This window comes from Amblyraja radiata, chromosome 5 (assembly GCF_010909765.2).
Source record: "Amblyraja radiata isolate CabotCenter1 chromosome 5, sAmbRad1.1.pri, whole genome shotgun sequence".
Classification (NCBI taxonomy): domain Eukaryota; kingdom Metazoa; phylum Chordata; class Chondrichthyes; order Rajiformes; family Rajidae; genus Amblyraja; species Amblyraja radiata.
Genome location: NC_045960.1, coordinates 61,004,140 through 61,032,015, shown reverse-complemented (window position 1 = coordinate 61,032,015; position 27,876 = coordinate 61,004,140). Strand labels below are relative to the sequence as shown.

Genomic DNA, 27,876 nt, shown 5'->3' with positions numbered 1-27,876 from the left:
ACGTCAGTGAGTTCGCGGAAGCAGTCACGGACTTCATCGCAACAATAACCGACAACATCGTCACCACGGTAAGGGTAAGCACCTTTCCGAATAAAAAACCCTGGGTAGACAGGTCCGTTCGTGTTGCCTTGAATGCTTGCACCGTTGCCTACAACTCGGGCCTGGCATCAGGAAACATGGACGTCTACAAGGCAGAGTCCTACCGACTGCGAAGGGCGGTGAAGGACGCAAAAATGAGGTACAGGGACAAGATGGAGTTACAGATGGAGCAGCAGGACACCAGACGCCTGTGGCAGGGGCTACGGACTGTAACCAACTACCGGAGCACCCCACCCTCATCCGCAAGTGCCGGCACCTCCCTAGCTGATGACCTGAACTCCTTTTATGCTCGTTTCGAGATGGGCAACATCACCCCAGGTCTGCCGACTATCGACAATACCGCCAACGGGCTGGCGAACCAAGCTGAAGGGAGGAATGTGCACACATTCTCGCTGTCTGAGCACGATGTGAGGAGGGTTCTGACGGGTGAACACGAGGAAAGCTGCAGGCCCCGATGGCATCTCGGGGCGAGTACTCAAGTCCTGTGCTACGCTGCTAGCTCCAGTGCTCACTACAATATTCTACCTCTCCCTGGACAAGTCCGTTGTCCCTGCCTGCTTCAAAAAAATCCATCATTGTACCGTTATCTGAAAATGCCTCCCCAGCCTGTCTGAATGACTACCGTCCGGTGGCCCTTACCTCGGTAGTCATGAAATGCTTTGAGAGGCTGGTGAAGAAACACATCTGCGCCTTCCTCCCTTGCAACATGGACCCGTTACAATTCGCATACCGTCCGAACAGATCCACGGATGATGCGGTCTCCCAGGTTTTGCACACCGCTCTCTCTCATCTTGACAGCCAGAAGGGGGGCTACGTGAGGATGCTGTTCATAGACTTCAGTTCAGCCTTCAACACCATAGTCCCCACCAGACTGGCCGAGAAGCTAGTGGAATTAGGGCTCAACACCCCCCTGTGTGCCTGGGCCCTGGACTTTCTCACCGCCAGTCAAGATGGGAGGAAATACATCAAAGTCCCTCACCCTGAGCACAGGATCCCCCCCAGGGTTGCGTCCTCAGCCCCCTATTGTACTCCCTGTACACACATGACTGTGTGGCTAGGTTCAGCTCCAACTCTATAATCAAGTTTGCTGATGACACTGTGGTGGTGGGCCTGATCTCAGACAACGATGAGAAGGCCTACCGGGAGGAGGTGGCTGATCTGGCACTCTGGTGTCAGGACAACAGCCTCCTCTTGAACATCAAAAAAACGAAGGAGCTGATCGTGGACTTTAGGAGGGCACATCATCCGAGGACGTACACACCATTGAGGATAAATGGGGATACTGTGGATAGGGTGAACTGTTTTAAATACCTGGGAGTCCACATCTCTGAGGATATAACATGGACATCACACGCTGCAGCACTTATGAGTAAGGCAAGGCAGCGCCTTTACCACCTCAGGCAATTGAGGAAATTCAGAGTGTCTCTGAGGATCCTCCAGTGCTTCTACTCAGCGGCTGTGGAAAACATCTTGTCCGGAAATATCACAATCTGGTTTGGGAATTGCTCTGCCCAGGACAAGAAGGCTCTGCAGAGAGTAGTGCGTTCGGCCGAACGCACTATGGGAACTTCACTCGCCCCTCTGCAGGAACTATACATCAGGAGGTGCAACTCCAGAGCCAATAAGATCATGGGAGACCCCTTCCACCCATGCAACGGACTGTTCCAGCTGCTACGGTCAGGCAAACGCCACCGTTGCCATGCTGTGAGAACGGAGATGTTGAGAAGGAGTTTCTTCCCAGAGGCCATTGGGACTGTAAACTCCTATCTCACCAGGGACTAACTTTACTGTACCACTCTACTGGGTTTTTTTTTAAATAGCTGTTTTTTTCCCCCTTTTTCCTTCTGTCCACAATATTTCATATGTAAAAGAATACGTGATTCTGTTCCATTCTGTTTGGAGTTTGTTTGTTTGTTTTTTGCACAAAGTCCGCGAGCATTGCCACTTTTCATTTCACTGCACATCTCGTATGTGTATGTGACGAATAAACTTGACTTGACTTGACTTGCCTTACAGCCTTGCCTTACAGCTCTGCCTTTCAGTGCTGCCTTACAGCGCCAGAGACCCGGGTTTGATCCTGCCCACAGGTGACATGGAGAAAACCCACACGGTCACCAGGAGAACGTGCAAACTCCACACAGACAGCACCCGTGGTCAGGATCGAATTGTCTGGCACTCTGAGACTGTTTTTTTCCACTGGTTGGATCCAAAGTTGATGAAAGGCCGAAGAGTGAATGAGGGGTTGGGCTACTGTAATAGGAGGGAAGGGCAGATCCAAGTGGCTGTCCTGGTCCTTTTGTCTAAGTCCTGAATATTCCCTGTCAGCAGTAAAGTCACAATCAGGCACAGAGATAATAAGATACTGCAAATAAATTCAGCTCCTTATTCCTCTGATGTGGTGACCCTTTTGAGCTTAAAAAAAAAGGGCAGATGCGAATGGTTATACAAGTAGTACAATCCTCTGCCTCTGTAGGTCATTGAAAATCAGTTTTCAATTTCTCTCCATCATCTGATCACCAGGTGGTGTGAGCCCATCTTGCTGCTGCTGTCAGCTGCGAGATACTCCACACGCCCACTTCAATCTCCTGAAGCATTGCAGCAGCCTACCATTAAGTCAGGATTCTGCTTTAACTACCTACTGTTGCTGATTTGTAGTCAATTCCTCATTCTGCCGCATTCATGTAGTCTTTGTCACTCCTCTGCATTTTATTTTACCAACACAGTTTGAATGATATTTCATCTGTTTATATCTGTAAATACATTAGTATTTTACAGTGGCTTATTTATTATCTCTGACCTTGTGGGTCTGTCCAGAGCTCAGGAAAAGATCCTTTACATGGGAGTGGGGGGGATTGCTTTAATTTGATAGGATAAACCAGCTTCTGCCCGTGGTAACAATTTCTGCTGCGTGGCTGTGTAATACTGTGAATATTGTTGCTGGAAACTATTGCTTTAACAGGGGGGGAGGGTGATGGAAAAGCATTTTCAGATTTGTTGGTGACACTGAAGACATCATCACTACAATAATTTGTCATTTAATGCTACCCTATTATAAAATGATTGAAGACTTGTGATAACCAGAGTAACATTCCAGCACTACCAGAGTATAGTGGGCATCTAAATAATTGTATTCATTTCCTTCTCTGTTCTACTCACCTTTTGACCCAGGAGATGTTGCTTCCCATGATTGCCGATCAGAAATATAAATAATATATTGACATACTGCTACTTCAACCAGAAAAGAGACATGGGAAAAGACATAGGCTAATCTCAGCTGGCAGTCATTTCCATAACGCACCAACAGAATGTTCACCCTACATTTTTAATCAACCTCGTCAGTAATTCTGAATCAGTCACACACACACCTCAATGGTCAAACTCTATCCAATGCCACTGGTGCTTTCTAATTAAAGTTTTCATTATCTGTCAATGTCATTATATAACATGAGCAGAAGAATTGATCATGAGCACACATAATATTGTTAGTGAATATGAAATGTAGTCAGCTTTAAAATCTTGCACTACATTAACAGCACAGAAACAACCTCCATGCACTTTCATTATTTAACATAATCAATATATCCATATAAACAGCTTTCTTTGCGTGCTTGTCAAGTTTCTCTTTGAATGCCTGAGAGTGTTGAGAACAGCAGAGGCAGGAGAACTACACAACATTCTGACAGAAGCACTAAACATAGTCTCCAGAACTAGACAAGCCTGTAACCAAGCAGTTTCTACACAGTTTGAACCATGGCCTCGACCCAACAATGTGACAAATGACTTCAAGATTCAAGATTCAATTTAATTGTCACATGTACCAATTAAGGTACAGTGAAATTTGATTTACTATACTGCCATAGTAAGTAAAAAAGCAAAAATACACACAGGACATAAAATAAAGTTTAACATAAACATCCACCACAGTGGAATCCACATTCCTCATTGTGATGGAAGGTAATAAAGTTCAGTCATCTTCCTCCTTTGTTCACCTGTGGTCGGGGCCTTGAACCCTCTGCACTTTCCGTTGTTGAGGGTCCGCTGTTCATGCCCTCTCGTTGTGATGATCGAAACTCCAGCGTCGGGACGGATCGGAACAGCATGGAGTTTCTGAGTCGGCCACTTCTTACCGGAGACCGCTGCTTCACGGTGTTAAAGCGCACAATCCCCACGGTCGGAGCTCCAACACTAGCGACCCTCGGCAAAAGACCCCAGGTAAGTCCACGCCGCACCCATGGCTTGCAGCTCCCGGCCGGTCTCCAGGAAAGACCGCACCACTCCACATTGTAGGCCGCAGGGGGGATGGAGATGTGGCACGGAGAAAAATTGCATCTCCATCGAGGTAAGTGACTGGGAAAAGTTCAATATGTCCTTTTTGACAAAATGGAGAACAAATCCAATATGGCTATTTATCCACCAATCAATTCAATCCAAATTATCAGGAAAATTATGAAAGGTGTTATCAAGAGAATTATCTAGATGAAATCACCAAGAATCTGTTCATCTTGGCCTGATTTGTGTCTTGCTAGGCCCATTACTCCAGACCCCCTGCCTTGTCCTACACAGGGGCAAAGAGCTGAATTCCAGTGAGGAAGCAAGAATGGCTGCCTTTGATATCAAGGCAGCATTTGATTCATTATTCATCAAAAAAACCCTGACAAAACTGAAATTATTTGGTATCCAGGAGAAAACACAATAATTATTGCACTCATACTTTGCACAAAAAAAAATAGTTACAGTTTTGGAAGTCAATCATCTCAGTCCTAAGACATGGCTGCAGGAGTTGCTCAGGGCAGTATCCTCGGGCCAGCTATCTTCAGCTGCAGCATTATTGACCTCCTTCCATCACAAGGTCAGAAGTGGGGACATCTGTTAAGGTTGTAATGGAGGCACAATGTCCAATTCCATTTGCAACTTGAGAAATGGAAGCAGTCCTTGTCTGTATGCAGTAAGATACAAACTACACTCAAATTGAACTGATAAATGACAAGTTACATTCATGGCAAACAAGTGTCAGGCAATGACTATCTCCATCAAGTGCAAATCTAGCCACCAACTCCTGATCATCAGTGGCATCACCATCATTGATCCCACCACCATCAACATCCTCAACAGGCTATTGATTAGAAACTCAACTGGCCCAGGCACATACATAATGCAGCTTCAGGAATGGGCCTGCACTTCTTGACTTACAAAAAATTTCCAACTTCTATAAGGCACAACCTTTGTGAATTTCAAACATTCACCACCATAATTTTATTCTATACTGCCTCAAAATAAACCATGTTCTCAATTATGTCAATTGTCAAATGTCTCCAGAGAAAAAGGCCATATCTTGTTCAACCTTTCCTGATTGGTATAACATTTCAGTTTTGGTATCATTCCAATGACTTTTTTTCTCTGGTCTTTGTGCATCCCTTTATAATGTGAAGACTAAAAGTATTGTGAGTGTGCTAAGTGTGGTTTAACCTATTTTATACCTAGGAATTGAACTTCGGTCAGTAGAGTTAAACAGGCTGCATTAGTATTTCGGCAGATTGTAAATTATCTACCAAACTCATCCCATTCTCAGTCACAGGGGCACTGTTTAATATACTGATATAATAAGTTTAAGACAACTCTCTGGCATTAATTTATAGTCATTAGTGTTATATGTTCTTTGGGAGTGAACTTAAGTAACCAGTTTATTTTTATGGCCTTATTGTGTCACTCTTTATTGATTTCTAGAACTTACTGTTCCTCCACCCAATTAATCATTGATTATTTTCCAGAACTCTTCCAAACTTATCTATATTAAAGTTTATTTCCCATCCTATATATTTTTAACACCTTCCTTTAAGCACCGTCCTTCCCTTATTAATGAAATCAATTGGTTGGATATGTCTTCAATTTAAAAAGTTTACTTTGAATTCCAACCATAATTATTAACGTAAGTGATGAATAATCACGATCCATGTAATCCTGTGACCTTCACTGTTTCTATTTGCATCCCTATAAAATCAGCTTTTACCTGAATGTTGGCTTTGCCTTGCATCTTTCTCTATTTCCTTACATATCATGTTGTTATTGCTATTCCCTGCATATTTCCCTGCACCTACTAATATGTTTTAGTACAATTTTCTCTGATCAGGCTTTTATTTATTGGGTGAGAGAAAGGAATTGCAAGATCTTCATTCCAAATTATTTTCTTTCCAAAAATTCCAAAGATCTTCGAAAACCCTTTCACTAACTCCTCCCGTTACTTTATCTGGTACTGTATAAAATCTTCCATGATGATTATTATTTTACCTCCTTTACTCATTTAACATACTTTGTTACATTTTTTCCCATTATGAGCTGAGACCAGAATGGCCTCAGGTTGCAGTTAAGATTAAGCTTTATTGTCTATGCATTGTGTTGCTCATGTTATGGCTGAGGGATATCCCCAACAGTTCTGACTATACAAGAAAAAAGAGAAAAATAAAGTTAAAGTGATGGCAGGCAGAAGTGGCCAGTCCTCATCTGGACAGAAAGAAAGAGAAAGGTGTCCAAAGTTGGAGAAATGAATATTCAATCCTGGACAGCAACATGCCCTGATGGAAAATAAGATTCTGTTCCTTAAGCTTGCAATGGGCCTCATTGTTACAGTGCAGGGGTCACAAAGAGAAAGGTCAGAATAGGAGTGGGATGGTGAACTAAAGTGGCAGCAACAGGAAGCTCAGGGCTACTCCAGTGGACTAAATGCAGGTGTTCCACAAAGGGATCACCCAATTTGCCCCAGATTTTTAATTATAGAAGAAATCATAGTGTGAGCACTGAATGCAGTAAACTAGATTGGAAGAAGTGTACTTAAGTTCTTGCTGCCCCTGGAAGGACTGGTGAGCAGGGAAGATATGAAAGGACAGGCGTTACATTGCCTGCAGTTGCAAGACAAAGTGCTATAAGACGGGAAGTGATTGGAAGGACGGAAGAATGAACTGTTGAGGTGTAAAGGAAACGATCTCTTCAGAATTCTGGAGAGTGAGGGGAATAGAATGTGTGCGTGCAATGTGCAACCTGGGTCATTTTCATGTTGGGAAGCTTTGAATAGTGGGGAGCCATAGGGAACAATGCTTGAGCCAAGTCTGGTCACATCATCTATATCAATGACTTGGATGAGGGGATGAAGTACAATATACCCAAGTTTGGTAATAATATAAAGCTGGGAGCATGGGCTTCAGTTTGGTTTATTTAGAGGTACAGCATGGAAACAGGCCCTTCGGCCCACTGAGTCCACGCCGACTAACAATCACCCATACACTAGCACTATCCAACATATTTGGAACAATTTACAGAAGCCAATTTACCAACAAACCTATATGTCTTTGGAATGTGGGAGCAAATCGGAGCACCCGGAGAAAACCCACGCAGTCACAGGGAGAACGTACAAACTCCATACGGACAACACCTGTGGTCATGATCGAACTCGGGTCTCTAACGATGTAAGGCAACAGCTCTACCACTGCGCCACTGTGCTGCCCACCTCTTCAGATATAAAATTGTTATAATATTGTTCCTGGCCTGCTTCAGGGAAATATAGACTGATTAAGTAAATGGCCAAAAATGGAAGGTAGAATATAATGTGCAAACATGTAAGATCAAGCACTTGGATGCATTGGTGTTCAAAGGGAAACTATTTCACACAGGATTCACTGAAAGTTTATATGCATTAAGCAAACAATTAGAAGACAAATTACATGCTGGCCTTTAGTTCAAGATGATTTGATGACAAAAGTACTGATGACTCATGGCCATGATAGAAATACTGTGTTAAAGCCAGATTTGGAAAATTGTGCAGAGATCAGGTGCTTCTAAAGAAGGATTTTTTTTTGTGGTCAAGGAGAAGGGAAAATCCACCTGTTTCATTTCTGGGATCCTGGGAACATCATTTGAGGAGAGATTAAGTAGACTGGCCTTATGCTTCCTTGATTTTAGAAGAATGAAAGATTATCTAATCAAACTGTACACAATTCCTACAGAGGTTGACTGGGGAAATAAGGAGTTGATGTTTACCCTGGCTGAGATGTCATGGTCTCAAATATTGGGGATTGGTCATTCAAGATAGCAACATTTCTTCCCTCTGATGTTCTCTTCTCAGGAAGCCTAGGGTGGCCTGGTTTCTGAGTGGGTTCGACTGATATTTAGGGAACCAAGGGGAGTCTAGTTAGTGCAGGACATTGGCAAAAGGCAAAAAACAGATAATGCAATCAGCAAAAGCTTTCCTTGAGGGTTTGAGAAGTATTTCTGCCATTCTAGCCCTCAGTGTTCTGAAAAACACTTAGCTCTTAATCATTTTAGAAGTCTAATTAGATCACTCTTTAATCTTTTACCCTCAAAGGAATAGAATCTAAGTTGTGCAATTTGTGTTCCAAATTTAACCATTAATGCCCTTGTAGAATTCAGTTGAAGTGCGCTGTATTCCTTCCAAATACTCCCTGGGAGGTTTTGGCCAAAACTGAGCTAGGTACTGGAGGTGGGCCAATCGGATTCAATACAACTGGAGAATAAGCTGTACAAATGGAGACTGAAGGCTAATACTGCATTAGCCCTATTGATTACTGCTGCATTGATGCATGAGCTTTTAGTTAGTTAGGTGTATGGACACTACCACATCGTGTCCCTAATTAAAATGATATTTACAACAAGTGTTAAGGTGGGAGGAAAGGGACCACAAATCGAACAAGACTGGGGACAGAGATACCTCTCTGAATTTTAAACTGTGACTCTTTTGTTTCGATCCTCCTGCCTCTCCACTACCTCTGCCAATAAAAATACAGTGCATTCAGAAAGTATTCAGATCCCTTCACCTTTTTCACATTTTGTTACGTTACAGCCTTATTCAAAAATGGATTAAATTCTTATTTTTTATTATCAATCTACAACCTACACTAAAAGGGAAAACAGGTGTTTAGAAATTTTTACAAAGTAATTAAAAGGAAAGAACTGAAATACATAAGTATTCAGACCCTTTGCTATGACACTCAAAATTGAGCTACGGTGCATCCTGCTTATCCTTGAAATGTTTCTACAACTTGATTGGAGTCCACCAGTGGTAAATTAAATTGATTGGACAGAGAAAGGTTGAACAAGTTAGGGCTTTATTCTTTGGAGCGCAGAAGGTTAAGGGGGGACTTGATAGAGGTCTTTAAAATGATGAGAGGGATAGACAGAGTTGACGTGGATAAGCTTTTCCCACTGAGAGGAGGGAAGATTCAAACAAGGGGACATGACTTGAGAATTAAGGGACTGAAGTTTAGGGGTAACATGAGGGGGAACTTCTTTACTCAGAGAGTGGTGGCTGTGTGGAATGAGCTTCCAGTGAAGGTGGTGGAGGCAGGTTCGTTTTTATCATTTAAAAATAAATTGGATAGTTATATGGACGGGAAAGGAATGGAGGGTTATGGTCTGAGCGCAGGTATATGGGACTAGGGGAGAACACGTGTTCGGCACAGACTAGAAGGGTCGAGATGGCCTGTTTCCGTGCTGTAATGGTTATATGGTTATATGGTTATATGATTTGGAAAGGCACACACCTATCTATATAAGATCCCACAGTTGACAGTGCATGTCAGAGCAAAAATCAAGCTTTGAAGATGAAGGAATTATTCGTAGACCTCCAAGACTGGATTGTGTTGAGACACAGATCTGGGGATGGGTATAAAACAATTTCTGCAGTATTTCAGGTCCAGAAGAGCACAGCGGCCTCCATCATACTTAAATGGAAGAACTTTGAAACCACCAGGACTCTTCATAGAGCTGGCCGCCTGGCCAAACTGAGCAATCGGGGGAGAAGGGCCTGGTCAGGAAGATGACCAAGAACCCGATGGTCACTAACAGAACTCCAGGGTTCCTCTGTGGAGATGGGAGAAACTTCCAGAAGGACAATTATATCTGCAACACTCCACCAATCCGGCCTTTATGGTAGAGTAGCCAGACGGAAGCCACTCCTCAGTAAAAGTAACATCACAGCCCACTTGGAATTTGCCAAAAGGCACCTAAACAAGATTCTCTGGTCTGAAGAAACCAAGATTGAACTCTTTGGCCTGAATGCCAAGTGTCGCATCTGGAGGAAACCAGGCACGGCTGGCCAATACCATACCTACAGTGAAGCATGGTGGTGTAAGCATCATGCTGTGGGGATGTTTTTCAGCAGCAGGAACTGGGAGATTAGTCAGGGAGCGATGAATGGAGCAAAGTACAGGGAGATCCTTGATGAAAACCTGCTCCAGAGCATTCAGGACCTCAGTCAGGGGCAGAGGTTCACCTTCCAAAAGGCCACAAGCACACAGTCAAGACAACGCAGGAGTGGCTTTGTGACAAGTCTGTGAATGTCCTTGAGTGGCCCAGCCAGAGCCCGGACTTGAACCCGATCGAACATCTCTGGAGGGACCTGAAAATAGATGTGAATCGACGCTCCCCATCCAACCTGACAGAGCTTGAGAGGATCTGGAGAGATGAATGGGAGAAATTACCCAAATACAGGTGTGCCAAGCTTGTGGCGTCATACCCAAGAAGACTTGAGGCTGTAATCACTGCCAAAGGTGCCTCAACAAAGTACTCAGTAAAGGGTCTGAATACTTATGTACATAATTTAAGTTATTTATTTTTAATTACTTTGCCAAAATTTCTAAACACCTGTTTTCACTTTTTTATTTTGGGGTATTGTGTATAGATTAATGATTAAAAAAAAGAATTTAATCCATTTTAGAATAAGGCTGTAACGTACCAAAATGTGGAAAAAGTGAAGGGGTCTGAATACTTTCTGAATGCACTGTACCTGACAGTTGACACAAAGCTCTCTTTAACTTTATTACCTTTAATGCCTAGCTGGTTTACTAGCTGTTGCGTTTACTGTAACTTTGAGGAAATAAAGGACAGCACAATTCCACAGTTTGTAGAGCCACTGCAGCACAGTGCCAGAAAGCCGGGTTCAATCCAGACCTTAGGTGCTGTCTGCTTGGAGTTTGCATGTTTTCCCTGTGGCTGTATCGTTTCCTCTGCGTTTCCCCCACATCCCAAAGATGTGCAGGATGGCAGGTTAATTGACCTTTGTAAATTGCCTTTGGTATGTAGGTGAGTGGTAGAATCTGGGTGGCATTGATAACAATATGCAAAGAATAAAGTTGGATTACATTAATATAAGATTATTGTAAATGGGTGGTTGATTGTCAGCATGGACTCAGGGACCAAAGGGCCTGTTTCCATGCTATAAATCAGGAAACAGGTATATATGTACACATGAAGTATAAATGTATATCAGGATAATTACTCAGGATGTATATCAGGATAAGACCCATATTCTGCATCCCTCCCACACAAAGTTGGCCCCCCATGGGTGTGGACTTTTTATCTTCCTCCTTCATAAATAGAATATGGGTGAAAATTAGGTCAATGTGCGTGTCTAAAATGAGTTTTTGAGCCTCATAAATGGCCTTGAACCATACCATGCACTTGTGTTCATTAGAATCTGGTGAGATAATTATATTAAAAAAGGAGTCGAATTTTAATCATTCTCATACATTTATTTATCATCAGCTAATTTTTCAATTGCTGTTTGATGCAGCGAAAAGATGGTCAGATGCAAAGATCAATCCGTGAAGTGAATACAACAAACCGAGCCTGTGTGCTTTGGGACTTAGAGGAAGACACGGAATATGTAATCCAAGTTCAATCGATTGGTCTGAATGGGGAAAGTCGTGCCAGCAAGCGTGTCCAATTCAGAACTCTAAAAGAAACTGATTGGGTGCCATCAAATAGCTCGAACAAAGGTGAGATCTCTTAATTTATTATTTACTCTGGTTTTGTGTCATGTACAGTACTTTAATGGTCGCTGACAAGCTATTATACGTTAGGGAGCTTCCTAATAGCAGAGCTGTCTGAACGTTACAATATGATAACTAAACTGTTATTCACACTATTACTGCAAACACTCCCATGCATTTGTGTGGATGTAAGCAGAGTTATTAGGGAATAGTATCTAATTGTAAAGCAGTTGTAGGGGACAAGTCTTTAAACTAACTGTTATATCAATAATTGAGCGGCTACATTGTTTGAATGTTTATGAATTTGTTGTAAAAAGATGCTTTAACATTGTAAATACCTGACGCACACAGGAGATATGGCACATGGATATTCTGCAAACAGCTGTTCCATTGCGCGTTGGAAAACTTCGCTGGCTGAGTTAATGCCGAAGGGCATTCTTGCAAACCTGTAGTGGCCAAACGGTGTGGCAAAGGTCGTCAGAGCAGATGATGCATGGCATCCAGTGGTATTTGCCAGAAAGAGCTTTTGGCATCAAGGACCGAGAATACCGCTGCGTTTCCAATTTGCGCAGCCACGTCCTCGGTGGTTCTCATCGGGTAGTGTGGGTGTTTAATTGCTGTGTTTAGGTCTTTGGGGTTGATGCAGACCCTCAACTCTTCTTTGTTTTTCTTGGTGGTTATGGCCATAGTGGAGACCCAGTCAGAGGGTTCGCTGACCTCGGCAATGACTCAGATGGAGACCATACGTTTTAGTTCAGTGTGTATTCTTTCCTGTATGGCATGGGGAGCACGGTGGGGTGCGCGAACCACTGGTGTAACTGTGGGATCTACAGTGATCCTGTACGTTGTTGGCAGCTAGCCAAGTTTATCGTCGAACAGGTCTTTGTACTGGGATAGCAGCTGCTGTGTTGGCTCCTCTGTCAGACAGAGTTTGTGGACAGCACATCCAAAATAGACCAGTCCTAGGTCATAGCATGCACTGATGCCAAGCAGGGTTTCAGAGTTAGGTTGCACGATGTAAAACATCAGGGTTTTTGTTTGTTCATTGACAGTGCATTTCAAATCAGCTTTCCCCAGTGGGTGTAAAACTTCCCCACCATAGGCATGTGGGTGGAGGAGTCCTTTTTCATCTGTTCCATGCTCCTGATCTTGTTGAACTGTCTGAGCGACATTATGTTGACCTTTGCACCCGTGTCGACCTTGGCAGTTAGGGCCTTGTTGTTTATCACCATGTTCACTGCAGAGTCCAGCAGTTTACCTGAGGAGTGTAGGAGAGATAGTACTGCTGAGTCGTTGTCTGTGTTATCGGAATCATTCCCGTGGGAAGCATCGTCGTGTCCTTGGGATTCGGAGTCAGACAGTTCTTGTTGAAGCAGGTGCAGATTTGTCCATCAAGCAGTGTTCCCACGAGACCGACAACACATAGCAAAGTGATTAAGCTTCTTCCAGTTGTGGCAAACTTTCCCATGGGCTACGCAGAACTGGTGCCCTCTAGAGTGGAAATAATTGCAGTTGGGGCATCTCATGGCAGGCACATTTGGACTTTTGTGAGGCACGTTTGAAACATTTCGGGGAGAGTAGTTAGCAAGATTGACGTTATGTTGCTGTTGTGGGCTGGCAGGGTCAAAGTCTGCGAGCGGGGCCACAACCTCTGCCATGCGACATGAATGAATGGCTTGCTCTAAAGTCAGTTCAGCGTTCCGAAGCAGTTCAGCTCTTAGCTTGCGGTGGTTCATCCCCCTCACAATCTTGTCCCGTACTAACTCCCGTACTAACTCATTAGTCAACTCACCGAAGCGGCACCGTGTAGCCATGTGTCGTAAGTCACTGATGAAGTGTCCAACAGGTTCATCGACCTGCTGCTGTCGGGCGAAGAACCTTGTTCTCTCAAGGATGCGATTCGAGGGCAGGTCACATAACTCTCTAAATTTTCTGAGTAGGGCAGTTGGGTCGTTGATAGATTCTGCTGGCACAAGGACCTGGCCATTAGTATCATTGATTGCGGTGGCAAACTCAAAGTTGTCTGCATGAATCATTGCTTCTGGACCAGCTAGATTGAGCAGTAGCGATGCCTTCAGATCATCGGGGTCATTCCGGTGAACGATGCGAATGTAGTGAGCATAATCATGTTCAAACATGTGCCATCGCTCGGCTATGTCAGAGTCAAACACAAGGGGACTCGGCTTTCGACAGGACTTGGCCATAACGTTGAAAAAAATCACAAAATAAAACCGATAAAGAAAATAAATCATGGTAAATGAGTGTAGTGGGTTAGAACCAGTTAACCAACACTGACTAGAACACAGGTAAAGGTGGAAGCATCTTTAATATTCATTCCAGTATCAGATCTACAGTACATTATACATTCAGTCTGCTGCAACTACTGAATATGGTAGGCGAGTTCTTACACTATAAAGCATGCACTAGGCAGAGTTATTATTACTAAGCATTCTGATTGGCTAACATGCAATAGCAAATCTACAAACATCTTTTTACCCCTGCCCTAAATTATCACTATTTTGATAGACAAAATCATTTTGCAGATTCTTGCAAAAACAGCTGCATTCTTTAGCTTTCAACCTACTAATGAGGTGATGGCTTAAGGACATTACTATTTGTTCCCATTGTTAACACTGCATATCAATATTTAATAATTCATGGTTTTAGTAGAAACGATTCTTTAGTATATTCAATAAATATGAGATAATTGTGTGATAAGCCTTACTGATAAAAACATTGTTCAGTCAAAGTGAAAGAAAAATAGGCCATTTTGAGATTCAATTATCATGGAGTGAAGTTATGTTTTAAGGCGTGTCTTCTATGTAAGAGATGCACACTTACATTTCCAATCAACATGTTTAATGGCAGTGTAAAGATTGTCCTGAGTGTAAAGATTCCATGAATCAACGGTTGCAGGTTTAAATTATTAGGTAACAGCATCCAATTGATTCTAATCCTCGCCCCTGCTCGCCATTGTACCACCTATAGCCAACACAGTGTAGCACTTCATCCTGTATAAAAATGAAAATCCAGATTACATTCCTCCTAATTACTCTGAATACCGTTGGATGTAACTGGGTGAGTAAATTGGGAAAACACGCTAGATGGTTTAACTGAAATGATCAGTGTGATTGTGGAAAAGCCTATGCTTTTTTTCGAGGCTAGACTTGCATTGTCATTGTCACCTTCCCCATAGCTAACATTGAACCATTCTACATTTCCCTGATCAACATCTGCTATGATCTGTCATTTTCACACCTTACCCTTCCATATCTCTAGTGTCCCTCTCCCCCTGACTCTCAGTCTGAAGAAGGGTCTCGTCCCGATATGTCACCCATTCCTTCTCTCCAGAGATGCTGCCTAGCCCGCTGAGTTACTTCAGCATTTTGTGTCTATCTTAGGTGCACAACTCCATGCGGCTCCGGTGATCGAAGTGGGACCGGCCCCGCGAGGCCGTACGGCTCAAGCAACCACATTAGGTCGTGCTTGCCGCATGGAGTCGCATGCTCGTGGGGCAAGCCCTTAAGGCAGCAACTCTATGGCTGCGCCACCATGCCACCCTAATGTCAGTACAGTATAACATTAGAAATTCTTGCCTGAGTTAGCAAACAATCACATCTGTTCCTAAGAGTAATATCAGGAAGCTTGATCCTTGAATCTGTCAAGAGATATATCAACCAAGCTGAGACAGTAGCATTGTTAGATCAGCAGGCCTCAAAACCTTGAGCCTCCTCGAGAGAAGAGTCCAGCCAAGGTCTACTGCTGAACAGATAACCCAGTTACTGGATTTCTCTTCCACATGCAACGTTTTTGATCAAATATATGATTTTAAGAAGGCTATAAAGAGATGATTTACCTTACTTACATAAATTTCCAAGTTAAAATTACTTCTGCTGAATCTGGAGGATTTTGTAAAATTATAAATTCATGCGATGCTGATTTATTTTCCTGTATATTTTAATACCAAGGGGTGGAAGCTTTTATGATCCTGAGGAATCTTTTGTTTTCAATTATCGCAGTTTGTTTCCCATATATGTCTTTTATCTATTTTAAACCCACTGTTCATTCGTTTAACATTTTTAGGTTTTCTTGTCTCTTTAGTACTTTGTTCGGTCTTCCACATAATAACATAAGCATCAATTACATATTTTTTATCAATTGTGTGATGCTGGTGTTCAATCTCCTTCCAATACAAACATTGATGTGCTGATCTGGTTTTTTAATAATTCTCCGTAAGTTTTGCAATCAATTTTGTTGATTTTATTAGAAACCCACATCCTCAGATTGAGTACTATAGGTATCAGAATCATGACTGTTCTGATATTGCCACAGCTACCTTAAGCTTTGGTATCCTTCCATGTTAATTTCCATATAATGTTAATTTCCATATTTAATTTTGCACCCCTTCCTCATTTTCCACATGTAGGTCTCCTGATCTATTGGATTTTGACATTTCTTAGCAACTGTGTTGGCCTTTTTTCAGTTTAATATTTTCCTTCAGCTTGTTGATTGACTACAGTTATTTAACAACAATGGATGAGCTATTATACACTTTTAGTTTAGTTTAGGGATGCAGCATAGAAATAGACTCTTCGGTGACCAATTACCACCCATACACTAGTTCTATGTTATCCCTGTTTCGCAACATATACACTAGGGGCAATTTTACAGAAGTCAATTAACCTACAAACCTGTACGTCTTTGGAATGTGGGGGAAACCAGAGGACTTCGAGAAAAACCACACAGTCACAGTAAGAATGTGCAAACTCCATACAGAGAGCACCCGTAGTCAGGATCAAACCCAGGTTTCTGGCACTGTAAGGCAGCAACTCGACCAGTGCGACACCGTACCACCCTTGCTGTGCCACTGGTGTATCAAATCCTTTCTTGAATATTTCTTACTCTGTTATTAATTAACAGCTGAACTAAGTTTAATGTGGTCAAATTATGTTTGCATTGCTTTGAGATTTTGTGTGCAGACGCGGAGCCGACAGACAAGAGGCCGAAGCAAAGAAGCCAAAGACATAGAACCGAATAGGAACGAGGCCGAAACGCCCAGGAGAGGCACGAAATACACGAAGCCGATGAAAGGAGAGAAGGAATGGGTGGCGTTTCGGGTCGAGACCCTTCAGACGCATTCTGAAGAATGGTCTCGGCACGAAATGCTGCCTGTTTTGTGCGTGGGAGCTTGGGTACGTTCCGCAAACACAGAGACGGTAGTAAATAAACCGTCTGTCTCTGTGGCCGGGTTGAATCACCCTGGTATGGGTGTCACAGACCGGGGGTCGGAGGGGGTGGGGGGATTACCCTGGTGTGGAGGTTGCGGTCTGATGGCGGTGCATCGCGGTCAGTGACTGTGGGACGCTCCCGCAGGTGGAGACGGAGAGAGAGAGGGGAGGAGAGAGAGGGGGGAGAGAGAAGGGAGAGGGGAGAGAGAGAGAAGAGGGGAGAGAGAGGAGGGGAGAGAGAGGAGGGGAGAGAGAGAGGAGAGAGAGAGAGAGGAGGAGAGAGAGAAGAGTATAGAGAGAAGGGGGAGACGGGAGCGTGGGGTTATTTTTCTCACACAAGCCAATAGGTGACTGGGAAATCTGAACCCTAGCACCAAGTTGAAAGCGGCCAAAGGTGTGCATTCCTCGGGCCAGCCCCCGCTCTCCGACGGCCACCCTCTGCGGTCTGTGGGTCAGTGGAGCGGAGGTTTGGGACAATGTTCATGCCTTCTCAGTGATATGATGGACGCGGGGGTCTGGACCAATCGCTGACAAGACCCGCCTCCCGGCAACGTCAAGTCCGTTATTGGACTTTTCTGTTGAGCGGCAGTCGGTCCTTTGGCCTGTAGGCGACGCCGCCTTTCGGGTAGGTGGCGTTTCGACAGAGCGGCCATTCGGTAAGTTTGCTTTTAGGCGATGCAGCCTTTCGGTTTGTTGGTTTTTAGGCGTCCCATCCTTTCGGTTATTAGGCGTTTCGTATTCGGACTCTTTCGGTTCATTGGTGTTTCGGCCTCGTTTCTATTCGGTTCTGAGGCTTCAGCTTCTTTGCTTCGGCCTCTTGTCTGTCGGCGCTGCCTCCGGGAACCTTGAAATTTACCTTATATACCTCTCTCTCTCTCTTTTTCATTCAAACCAACTAATAAATAATTCATTTTAAGGTTACTGCCCTGGCAGCTGCGGCTCACCGGCAGTCCCGTTTGTTTGTGTTTTTTGTGTTGTTTATTTCGTTTTGGTTAGTCTAGTTTTTGGTTCTTAGTTTGTGTTTTGGGGGGGGGGGGGGGGTTGAAACGGGGTTTGCAGTCACTCCCTGCGGGGGAATACGACATTTTTGTCGTATTCCCCTTCTCTGCCTCCGTCTGCGCTGAGGCCTAATGGAGCTGGCGACCTCAAGGCTCCGGAGGCAGAGCCCGTCAGGACTCGCCCTGAGCTCGCTCCCGTGAGGGCGGTCCGGCTCAGGGCTGGAACAGTGCTCCCGTGAGAGGTTGTGACGCTCCCGTGAGGGCGGCCAGCCCGAGGGTGGGACGAGGCTCCCGTCGGAGCGGCCGAGCTCGGGGAGGTGCGGCGCTCGCAGCCCGAGGGAGGTTCGGCGCCCATGTCGGGGTGGCCCGGCCCGAGGGAGAAGCGACGCCCAAGTCGGGGCGGCCCGGCCAGAGGGAGAAGCAACGCCCAAGTCGGGGCAGCCCGGCCAGAGGGAGAAGCGACGCCCAAGTCGGGGCAGCCCGGCCAGAGGGAGAAGCAACGCCCAAGTCGGGGCAGCCCGGCCAGAGGGAGAAGCGACGCCCAAGTCGGGGCGGCCCGGCCAGAGGGAGGTTCGGCGCCCATGTCGGGGCGGCCCAGCCCGAGGCTGAAGATGGTACGGTACTCACGTGAGGGTGGTTGGGACGGTGTTCTGGCGGTGGTGGCCTGAGTCCGGGGTTCGGCCGCGGGCCAGCGGCTGCGTCTGCAGGACTGGTGGGCGGCAGCTTCGACCACCCCGGGCCGCGGTGTTTGAGCCGCGGGACTGATTTGTAACATCGCCCGGGGGGGTATCGCCCCAGCGCAGAGGGAGAAGAGGAGGAAAGAGACTGCAGACCTAAGACTTTTGCCTCCATCACAGTGAGGAGATGCTGGGTGGACTCACTGTGGTGGATGTTAATATGTGTTTATTGTTGTTTTTATTGTATTGTATGTATGACTGCTGAAATTTCGTTCAGACTTCGGTCTGAATGACAATAAAGGATATCTATCTATCTATCTATCTATCTATCTATCTATCTATCTATCTATCTATCTATCTATCTATCTATCTATCTATCTATCTATCTATCTATCTATCTATCTATCTATCTATCTATCTATCTATCTATCTATCTATCTATCTATCTATCTATCTATCTATCTATCTATCTATCTATCTATCTATCTATCTATCTATCTATCTATCTATCTATCTATCAGATGTTTCTCCATCAGCTCACTATCTAATTCTAATTTGTTGCTCATTACCAAATCCAGTGTGGCCTGATCCCTTATCATTTCCAAAATATATTGTGCCAGAATATACCTGGTAATAATAATGTTGATGTTAATAGCTTTTGCTGTTATTAATGTGCACATTATCAAGCAATTTGTGATGACGACAAAATATAACCTGATTTATCAATTATCACAAACTACTGGGTGACTGCTTGACACTCTTTGCAAAATCAACGAATTGCCACCAGCCTCCCTTGCATTTCTCATATTTGACCATTAGATTAAAGTTTCTGCCAGAAGTTGGAGCTGGTATCTCACAGCATAAGATATCTAAATTGAGCATTTATTTTCCTGCAGACTCTTTCAGGAAAGAAGATTAAAGCTGCAGAATCTTTTTATTCTTCCAGCTTAGAGGTCTTCGGAGATTTCTTTCAACATATTTTACCAAATTATACTGTAGTCATTTATTTTCCTGTTCTAGCTTATTTTTTCTTTTTCTGTTCATTCATTTTTTTAAAAGAGAGCTAGAAATACTAATCAATCTTCATTCTGTCTCCTCTGTCACCCAGCACTGCACCTGAACTAATGATTCCACAGCTGGTCTTTATTTCTACCCAAGGAGTTTCCACTGTTTAGCCAGCCTCAACCCCCTGTCCCACTTAGGCGATTTTTTTCGACGACTACAGACGACTAGGCTGTCGCCACATGGTCGCGGGGTGACACCTGTATGATCGTGAGTAGTCTCCTCAAGTCACCTAAAGAGTCGTAACATTTTTCTGGTCGCCGCTGGATTTTGAAATGTTCAAAACTTTTCGGCGACTGTGGGTTTGAAGTAGCTTGACGTAGCTTGTCTTCTCCTGGCGTAAGTGCTGTCGTAGGTTGTCGCCAGGATGACACAGGTTGTCGCCAAATGACGTTGGTTGTCGCCAGGTGCTGACTTAGGTGAATTTCATTGGCGACTACCTACGTCAACCTATGTCAACAGGCGACAGGTACCGGCGACAGAATTGTCTTCAGTTATCTTCAGTTGTCACCGATAGGGTCATTGCTTGTCGTAGGTGAACGTAGGTTGACTTCGGTTGTCGTAGGTTGTCGCCTGTGTGGTCGTAGGTTGTCGTAGGTGTGGTCGTTGGTGGACGTCCTAATGGGTCGCCGGTTGTCGATAGCTTGCTGTAGCTTGACGTCGACTAGGTGGTAGGTTGTCGTAGCTTGTCATAGACATTGCCATAGGGGGGGTCCAGTTGCCGCTTTTTCGGCAACCTGCTACGATTGTGACAGTCGCCGGCAGTTGCCGGGAAAAATCGCCTAAATGGTACAGGCCCTCTAATTAAATCATTTATTTTTGTTTCAGTAATTTAGGTTTTTATCAATATTATTATTCCCTCTCCTTTCCTAATTAGCCTCTGTTGTCTAAAGAGCCTGTAATCATGACATTTGACCTCACAGCCATACATGCTCACAACCAGATCTCTCAATCCATCCTGTTTTTGATTAGTAACTTTTTTTCTTCAGCTTCAATCACAGGTTAATTGTTGTGTGGGTCTCTTTCTGTTCAGTCCAGTTTAATTTAATGTCACGTCAATGGAAAGACAATACATGATTACAATCGAGTCATTTACAGTGTATAGATACATGAAAAGGGAATAAATGTTTAGTGCAAGGTAAAGCCAGCAAAGTCTGATCAAAGATAGACCGCGGGTCAGGGGGAAGGGAGAGAGACGAAAAGCAAGGGCCCTTCAGATAGCCCTTGCTTTCCCTCTCTATCCTCTCTCCCTTCCCAGTTCTCCCACCAGTCTTACTGTCTCCGACTACATTCTATCTTTGTCCCACCCACTCCTCTGACATCAGTCTGAAGAAGGGTCTCAATCCGAAACGTCTCCCATTCCTTCTCTCCAGAGATGCTGTCTGTTATGCTGAGTTACTCCAGCATTTTGTGTCTACCTTCGATTTAAACCAGCATCTGTAGTTCTTTCCTACACGTGCCAGTGTTTTTAGTGGCTTTGGTAATCTGACAAACTGATTTGACATTTAAAAGGTAAATCAGCATTTCTGATGATCAGGTAATACAGCAATAGAAAGTAATAGCCTCTGAAATATCATTCACTTCTCTCTGAAGAGAAATTTATAAGCGGTTGGGAGATACTGAAAACTCTATTAGAGTTATGCCTTGTGACACCATCTGACTGTGAAGCTCTAGCAGAGAAAGATAATGAAATCTCATTGAGATGTTTTTCTTCAGTTAATTCCATATTATGTTCATGAATGGAATATTGTTATCAATTTAATCATCGGCCAAATTTTATTAGACTGATTAGACTTAGAGATTTCTTGTTAAATGAGAAAATTGCATAAAGTCTATAATTTTCTTTTATTCTTAGATTTTGCATCAATGATAATTATAACTATAAGATCAAATAATAAGAGGGTTACCTACAGTATTTGTTTCGTATATATCACTGGCTTTTTCAGGCCAGGCCAGAACTCACTGCGTAGTTTCTGTGAGCAACACAAAGGACTTACTGAAGATACTTACCTACTTCTGTCTACTTACTGAAGATAGACACAAAGTGCTGGAGTAACTTAGCAGATCAGGCAGAGTCTCTAGAGGAAATGATAGGTGATATTTCGAGTCGGGACCCATCTTCAGGGTCTGAAGAAGTGTCCCAATCCAAAATGTCACCTATCCTTTAGCTCCAGAGATGCTGCCTGACCCTCTGAGTTACTTCAGCATTTTGTGCCTATCTTCGGTGGAAACCAGCATCTGCAGTTCTTTGTTTCTTCACCAAGTACTTACTGTCAGGGTATGAGTTCAAATGTGCATATTTTTGTCACTGAGCACACAACTTGTCTCCAGACAAAACTAGGACACTTGCACCTTCTTGATCATGGGCAATGTAAAAACACCTTAACTATTGGCTAATTGGCCATTGGCTAATTAGCTATTGGAAATCAAAATGATTTCAGAGATCATCCTATGCTTTCAGAACCTTAAATGATTGATGAAATAATGAAAGTTTCACTGAGGAAAATCGCTGAAGAATGCATTAGTCTGCTTTCTATCAGCCAATCCTAACAATGTATTCTTGTTACATATTAATAGAATACGACTGACTACGATTGTTCACATAGTTTCCAGAGCAGTAATAATTTGCCACAATCTGCTTTAAGTTCATATTTTTAGTTATTCCTTTAAATTATACATTACCAGCACTCACAGAATTGCTTTTAACTGAAGTGAATAGCCTGCTGCAATGATTGGCAAAAGAGGCAGCTGAAGAAGTACTTTTTGCTCCCCTTCAATATTAAAATGTAAATGGAATCTAAACATAGAAAAATAGGTGCAGGTGTAGGCCATTCGGCCCTTCGAGCCTGCACCGCCATTCAATATGATCATGGCTGATCATCCAACTCAGTATCCTGTACCTGCCTTTTCTCCATACCCCCTGATCCCTTTAGCCACAAGGGCCACATCTAACCCTCTTAAATAAAGCAAGAGGTAACAAAGTAGTGTGTATTACATAGTATATTAGTGGATCTTTAATACACTAAAAAAGGACTTAAAAACATCTGTAAAATGTTCCTTCAGTTAAATTAAATAAATGCCAACTCCTGGGAGAGGGAGCAGAATTTAATTTAGACCAAGTTCAAATAGCTTTTTCTTAATATGTTTATCATATATCTCTGTCCTTGCTAAATTTTATTACATTTTTTCCTGCCCAGAAAGCAGCAAAATATTCTGATGACTAGTGATGAGTACAAAGAACAGATGGCACATCTAATACCCAATAGACCAGTCTGTTCCATGAAGAAAGATTGGCAATTAACCCCAGTATTCAAAGGGCACATTCTGTGCACTGTTGGCAACAGCCCAGTCAATTTTCCAGAAAAGATTGGTATTATAGAGCTCGCCAACTGTCTTCTATGTTATCATAAATGTCTTTGTTTTATTCTTCACCTTCCATACAATTCCATCTGATCAATTGTTTTCATTAAATGTGCACACCGTCTCAGTGATTTTACTTCATCTATTATAAAAACCCTCTGCGATTGCCATATTCCACTTCATCAGCAATCTGGAGGTCATCATTGACCAGCAACAATGGACCAAACAAATAAACACTGCAGCTGGAAGAGCATATCTTCAAGGTAATCTCCAGTGAGTACTTACCTTCTGGTTCCCCAAGCCTATCCACCATCCTGAATAAATGTGTCAGATGTGTGTTGGACTACTCTCCCTGCATGCTCCGTGAGACTGCTTCAGCAGTATATTGGAACAAAACAGCTTGCTCTACATTAAACATTCAATATCTGTACCGCTGAAGCACTGTGGCTGCAGCAGGTACAGTCTGTAAAATGTATCTAGGCATTTCGTCAAATCATCTTTGACAGTAGCTTCAGAACCCACAATGTGCACTGTCTAAAAAGAGATGTGGACCAGGCAGAGACCACCAACTGCAGATATCAATCCCAGTCAAGTATGGATAATCCTGGCAGAGTAGGCAAAGTAAATAGGGACCAGACAGGAGCATGATCCAGGTAAATCTGGGATGGATCTTAGAGCAGTAAAATAAATGGAAAAAATGTGAAACTGGTGCTTAAGCTTGGTTAAATCGAGCAACAAAACATTACTAGTTTTTGTTGAATCACAAATACCTGTACCTTAATAAAAGCAGATATTCAGACTTGTTTAAACAAAACATTGAAACACTGATCCTTTTTGACCTTTTCAATTTACAGGAAGTACTCGCCTCACCAAAATGAATTAAATCAGGCCCTTAATTTAGTGCCTTCTTTGGTATTATTGATACTGATAGACTTGGAATGAATTTCGATCTAGAAGCAACTTGAATCATTGTTGCTTTGGTATATTATTCCAGTAGTACAACCATAAATAAGGCAACTCATTCATCTATTTAACACTTCGTAAAGAGGATGATTATATACTCTGAAGAGGGGCTCAACCCATTTCCCTCCACAGATGTTGCTGGTCTGCTGAGTGCATCCAGCACTTCATTTTTTTTTTATCAAGATTCCAGCATCTGTAGTTTCCTGAAATTATTGTATTATTTATCTCATAGTTCAATATTGGGTTTGGAATAACTTCCCATTCACACAAACAAAGTAATCTGTTCCAGTCAGTGTCCAAGGTTAAACAGGAAATTAGCCATGATTCTCATTGAACCATATGCAATAACCTTTATAGTCAGGTCTGAAGAAGGGTCCCAACCCAAAAAGGCACCCATTCATTTCCTCCACAGTTGCTGCCACTGAGTTCGTCCAATACTTTGTGTTTTACTGTAAAATTATTCTCTGAGCAGATATTGGCATTGAAATTGAATTGCCTTCACTACTCACAAACAAAAATAAAGTGCCTAAGCATCCTCCAGATTCAGGAACAGTTTCTTCCCAACTGTAATCAGGCATCTGAATGACCCTCATCAGCTAGAGAGCAGTCCTGACCTCCCATTTACGTCATTGGTGACCTTTAAACTTTTAAAAATCAGGCTTTATCTTGCATTAAATGTACTGTTTATCCTTTATCTGTACCTTTTATCCTTAATCTGTACACTGTGGGAGGCTTGATTGTAAGTGTATAGTATTCTCTTTGACTGGATGGCATGCAACAAAAGCTTTTCACTGTACCACGGTATAGGTGACAATAATAAACCAAACTAAGACGTTGAATAATATACACACACTTTCTGTATTGGCCAAGGTTCCTCCAAAATGAATTCAAAACACATCTTATAATGGACATAACAGATTTCTTGAGATCCCCTTAACAAAATTGAATTGTGAATGAACACAGCAGACAACATAGGTTCTGTAGTTACCGTATTTCCCGGCAATGAAGAAGCTATTTTTTACCCAAAAATAAGGCACGAAAATTACCTGCGTCCATGAGGTCGAAGGTTAGGTTGTTAGCCAAGAAAGATAGACTTGGCTATCCCTCAGTACAGCAACATCAAGAACAATGTTGCTGTACTGATGGATGGCCAAGTCTATCCCTCATTGCTGGCAGCTTATAGGAAGAGGCTGTAAAGTGGGAAGCGGCTGCAAAAGGACGGCGCCGCTAGGGGGGGGGAGAGTTCCTTTCACAGCGTGTGGGGAGTCTGGCCCGGGTCAGCACGGGCAGGAGCATTGAGAAGGAGGGAGTCGGGGATCATGCCAGCAACTCACTCACCGCTGCCACGGCGCACCGGCCGCGGAGCCACCGCATTGTGGCCGGGGAGGGAAGTAGCTCGGGTGGCTGCGAGCGGCCGCCAGGACCGGACAGCGGAACCGGCCGCCACATAAACGCCTTCTGTCGGCCCGCTCACCTCTGGCAGTGCTCTCCGTCTGAACACCTCTTTCCTGCCGTTCGCTGGCCTCGCTCATGCCGCTTCCCGCAAATCCTTAAATTCCGACTGCCGCTGGGAGCAGGACATGGCCTCACTTGCTGCACTGGGTGACACTGCATGGCATTCACTGCCCGGTCCATGTCTTTCAATGTAAATTTGCATGGGGACATGCTTTGGAGGTGTGTGGTGGTTGTCGGTCAAGTGAGGATAACAGAGAGAATATGAATGCTGCTGCCTTGTCAACAGACATGCACAAAAGCAGTTGGTATTAGTTTTGAAATTCTCATTATCCCTATTTTTGACCTGGCTCTGAGACCGGACAGTGAGGGGACCAGCCCAAGAGCAAAGAACATAGAGCGGAGCGGGTCAGTGGACGATGCATAACAGGACAGCGGGCTGTGGCGCTTATTCCTGTGTCAGCGCGTGTAACCACAATTGGTCCCTTGAACTAGTATTGTCATTCAATAAGATCACAACTGATTCAACTTGTCCCGGTGCTCTCCTGTTTTTCCCACCATCTCACCACCTGCCGTCACCCTCCACCCCTCACCCATTCAGTCATTCAGAATGGAGGAGATCTGGAAGCCTTGGGCAAATTGATTTTTTACTTTCTTTATTTTTATTTTTATTTTTATTTTTATTTTTTTTGAGCGTGAGAAATTCTATGTCCCGTCAGCCTTTTTTCAAAATTTAGCAACTCAAAGTGGAGGTGCGTCTTCTACGCAGGTGTGTCTTCATTGCTGGGAAATATAGTAATCTCATCAACTGTTTTGCAACAAATTAGCTCATAAAGAGATAATTGAGGTTGCTTATAGAAAGTGATTAATCTTCTTACATTATTGAGGAGAGAAATATTTCTGTCAACAACCTTTCAACAGAACCTTCGATGAAAGGTTGTTGATCAGGAATTGTAACTGTTTCCCACAAATAATATCTGACCCTGATTATTTCCATCATTTTCTGTTTTATCCACTGTTATGTCCACTGATGTGACCTCGTCTGCTTGCACATGCAGTGCCACGTTTGACAAGCTAGTTTTATTTGACCTATTTTCTGGAACAGTGTGATTTCTTAATGTAATAAATTTCTCCAGTTGCAGCTGTCATTGATTTGTGGTAGCTAGCTGACTCACAATTGTCAGACATTACAAAACATGAAAATACAGCTGTTGTCTCATTCAGATATGCAATTAAAACAAATAAATCAGTTTCTTCCAACTCAAAAAAGATAACATCTTACAAGTTTGGAGATAAGCATAAATAGTCTGAAAGATACCTTATGCAATTTTTGCTTACTGATCCAAGTAATTTGAACACATTTTCGTGGTTAGTTTACTGATCTTGAATGATGAGGCAATGACATCCAGTTTGGTCCAGTCAGACCATCCAATCCACAATATTCAAAGTGTTTGAGGTAAATAATGTTGGTACATTTAAGGGGAAAGTGGATCAATATGAAGTAGAGAAGAATAGAAAATTAGAGGAAGCGAGGTGGGAGATATCCATTTAGATTATAAACACTATAATCTTCTTATGTTGCCAAATAGTTTTCTTTCTGTGTTGCACCTTCTCTCTAATCCTATATGAAGAAGATCTATTGTATGGTTTTTCTTGAAATTTAGAGGAAGTAATTCAGCCCAGTGAGTGTGTACTGGCACTCAAAACAGCCCCATCAATTCCATTCCACTACCTATTTCCTGTTACCCTTTCTTTTTCACCTGTCCATGAACTCTACCCTGTCTCTCCCATCACCCATTTCCACATAGCCAGCACATCTTTGGGATGTGGGATGAAACAGTATCAGAGGTCTAAACTAAACCCGGTTTGCTGTGAGGGAGCAGCACTGCTTGTGTACAACCACACCCTCCTCTAAGGTGCCGATGTGCACAAAAGTAGTATAGTACGTAAAGGTACACAAAAATGCTGGAGAAACTCAGCGGGTGAGGCAGCATCTATGGAGCGAAGGAAATAGGCAACGTTTTGGGCCGAAACCCTTCTTCAGTCTGAAGAAGGGTTTCGGTCCGAAACGTTGCCTATTTCCTTCACTCCATAGATGCTGCCTCACCCGCTGAGTTTCTCCAGCATTTTTGTCTACCTTCGATTTTTCAGCATCTGCAGTTCCTTCTTAAACAATGTAGTACATAAAGGTCTGATTTAAGTTTACTCCTGTCTATGAAGCCTCTGAGACATATTTTAAACTAAACATTTTATGTGTATA

The 27,876-nt window shown here is 43.3% G+C and overlaps 1 protein-coding gene across 2 annotated transcripts in view; it reads left to right on the top strand.

The window, feature by feature from the left end:
- The window catches only part of LOC116973364 (fibronectin type III domain-containing protein 4-like), a 219,743-nt gene that overhangs the window by 112,908 nt on the left and 78,959 nt on the right, over positions 1-27,876 (top strand). For both annotated transcript variants that reach the window (XM_033021353.1, XM_033021352.1), the window contains exon 3: positions 11,678-11,882. In XM_033021353.1, coding sequence (XP_032877244.1) covers positions 11,693-11,882 — 190 coding nt within the window. In that variant the 5' untranslated portion in view covers positions 11,678-11,692. The remainder of the gene's footprint in view (positions 1-11,677; positions 11,883-27,876) is intronic.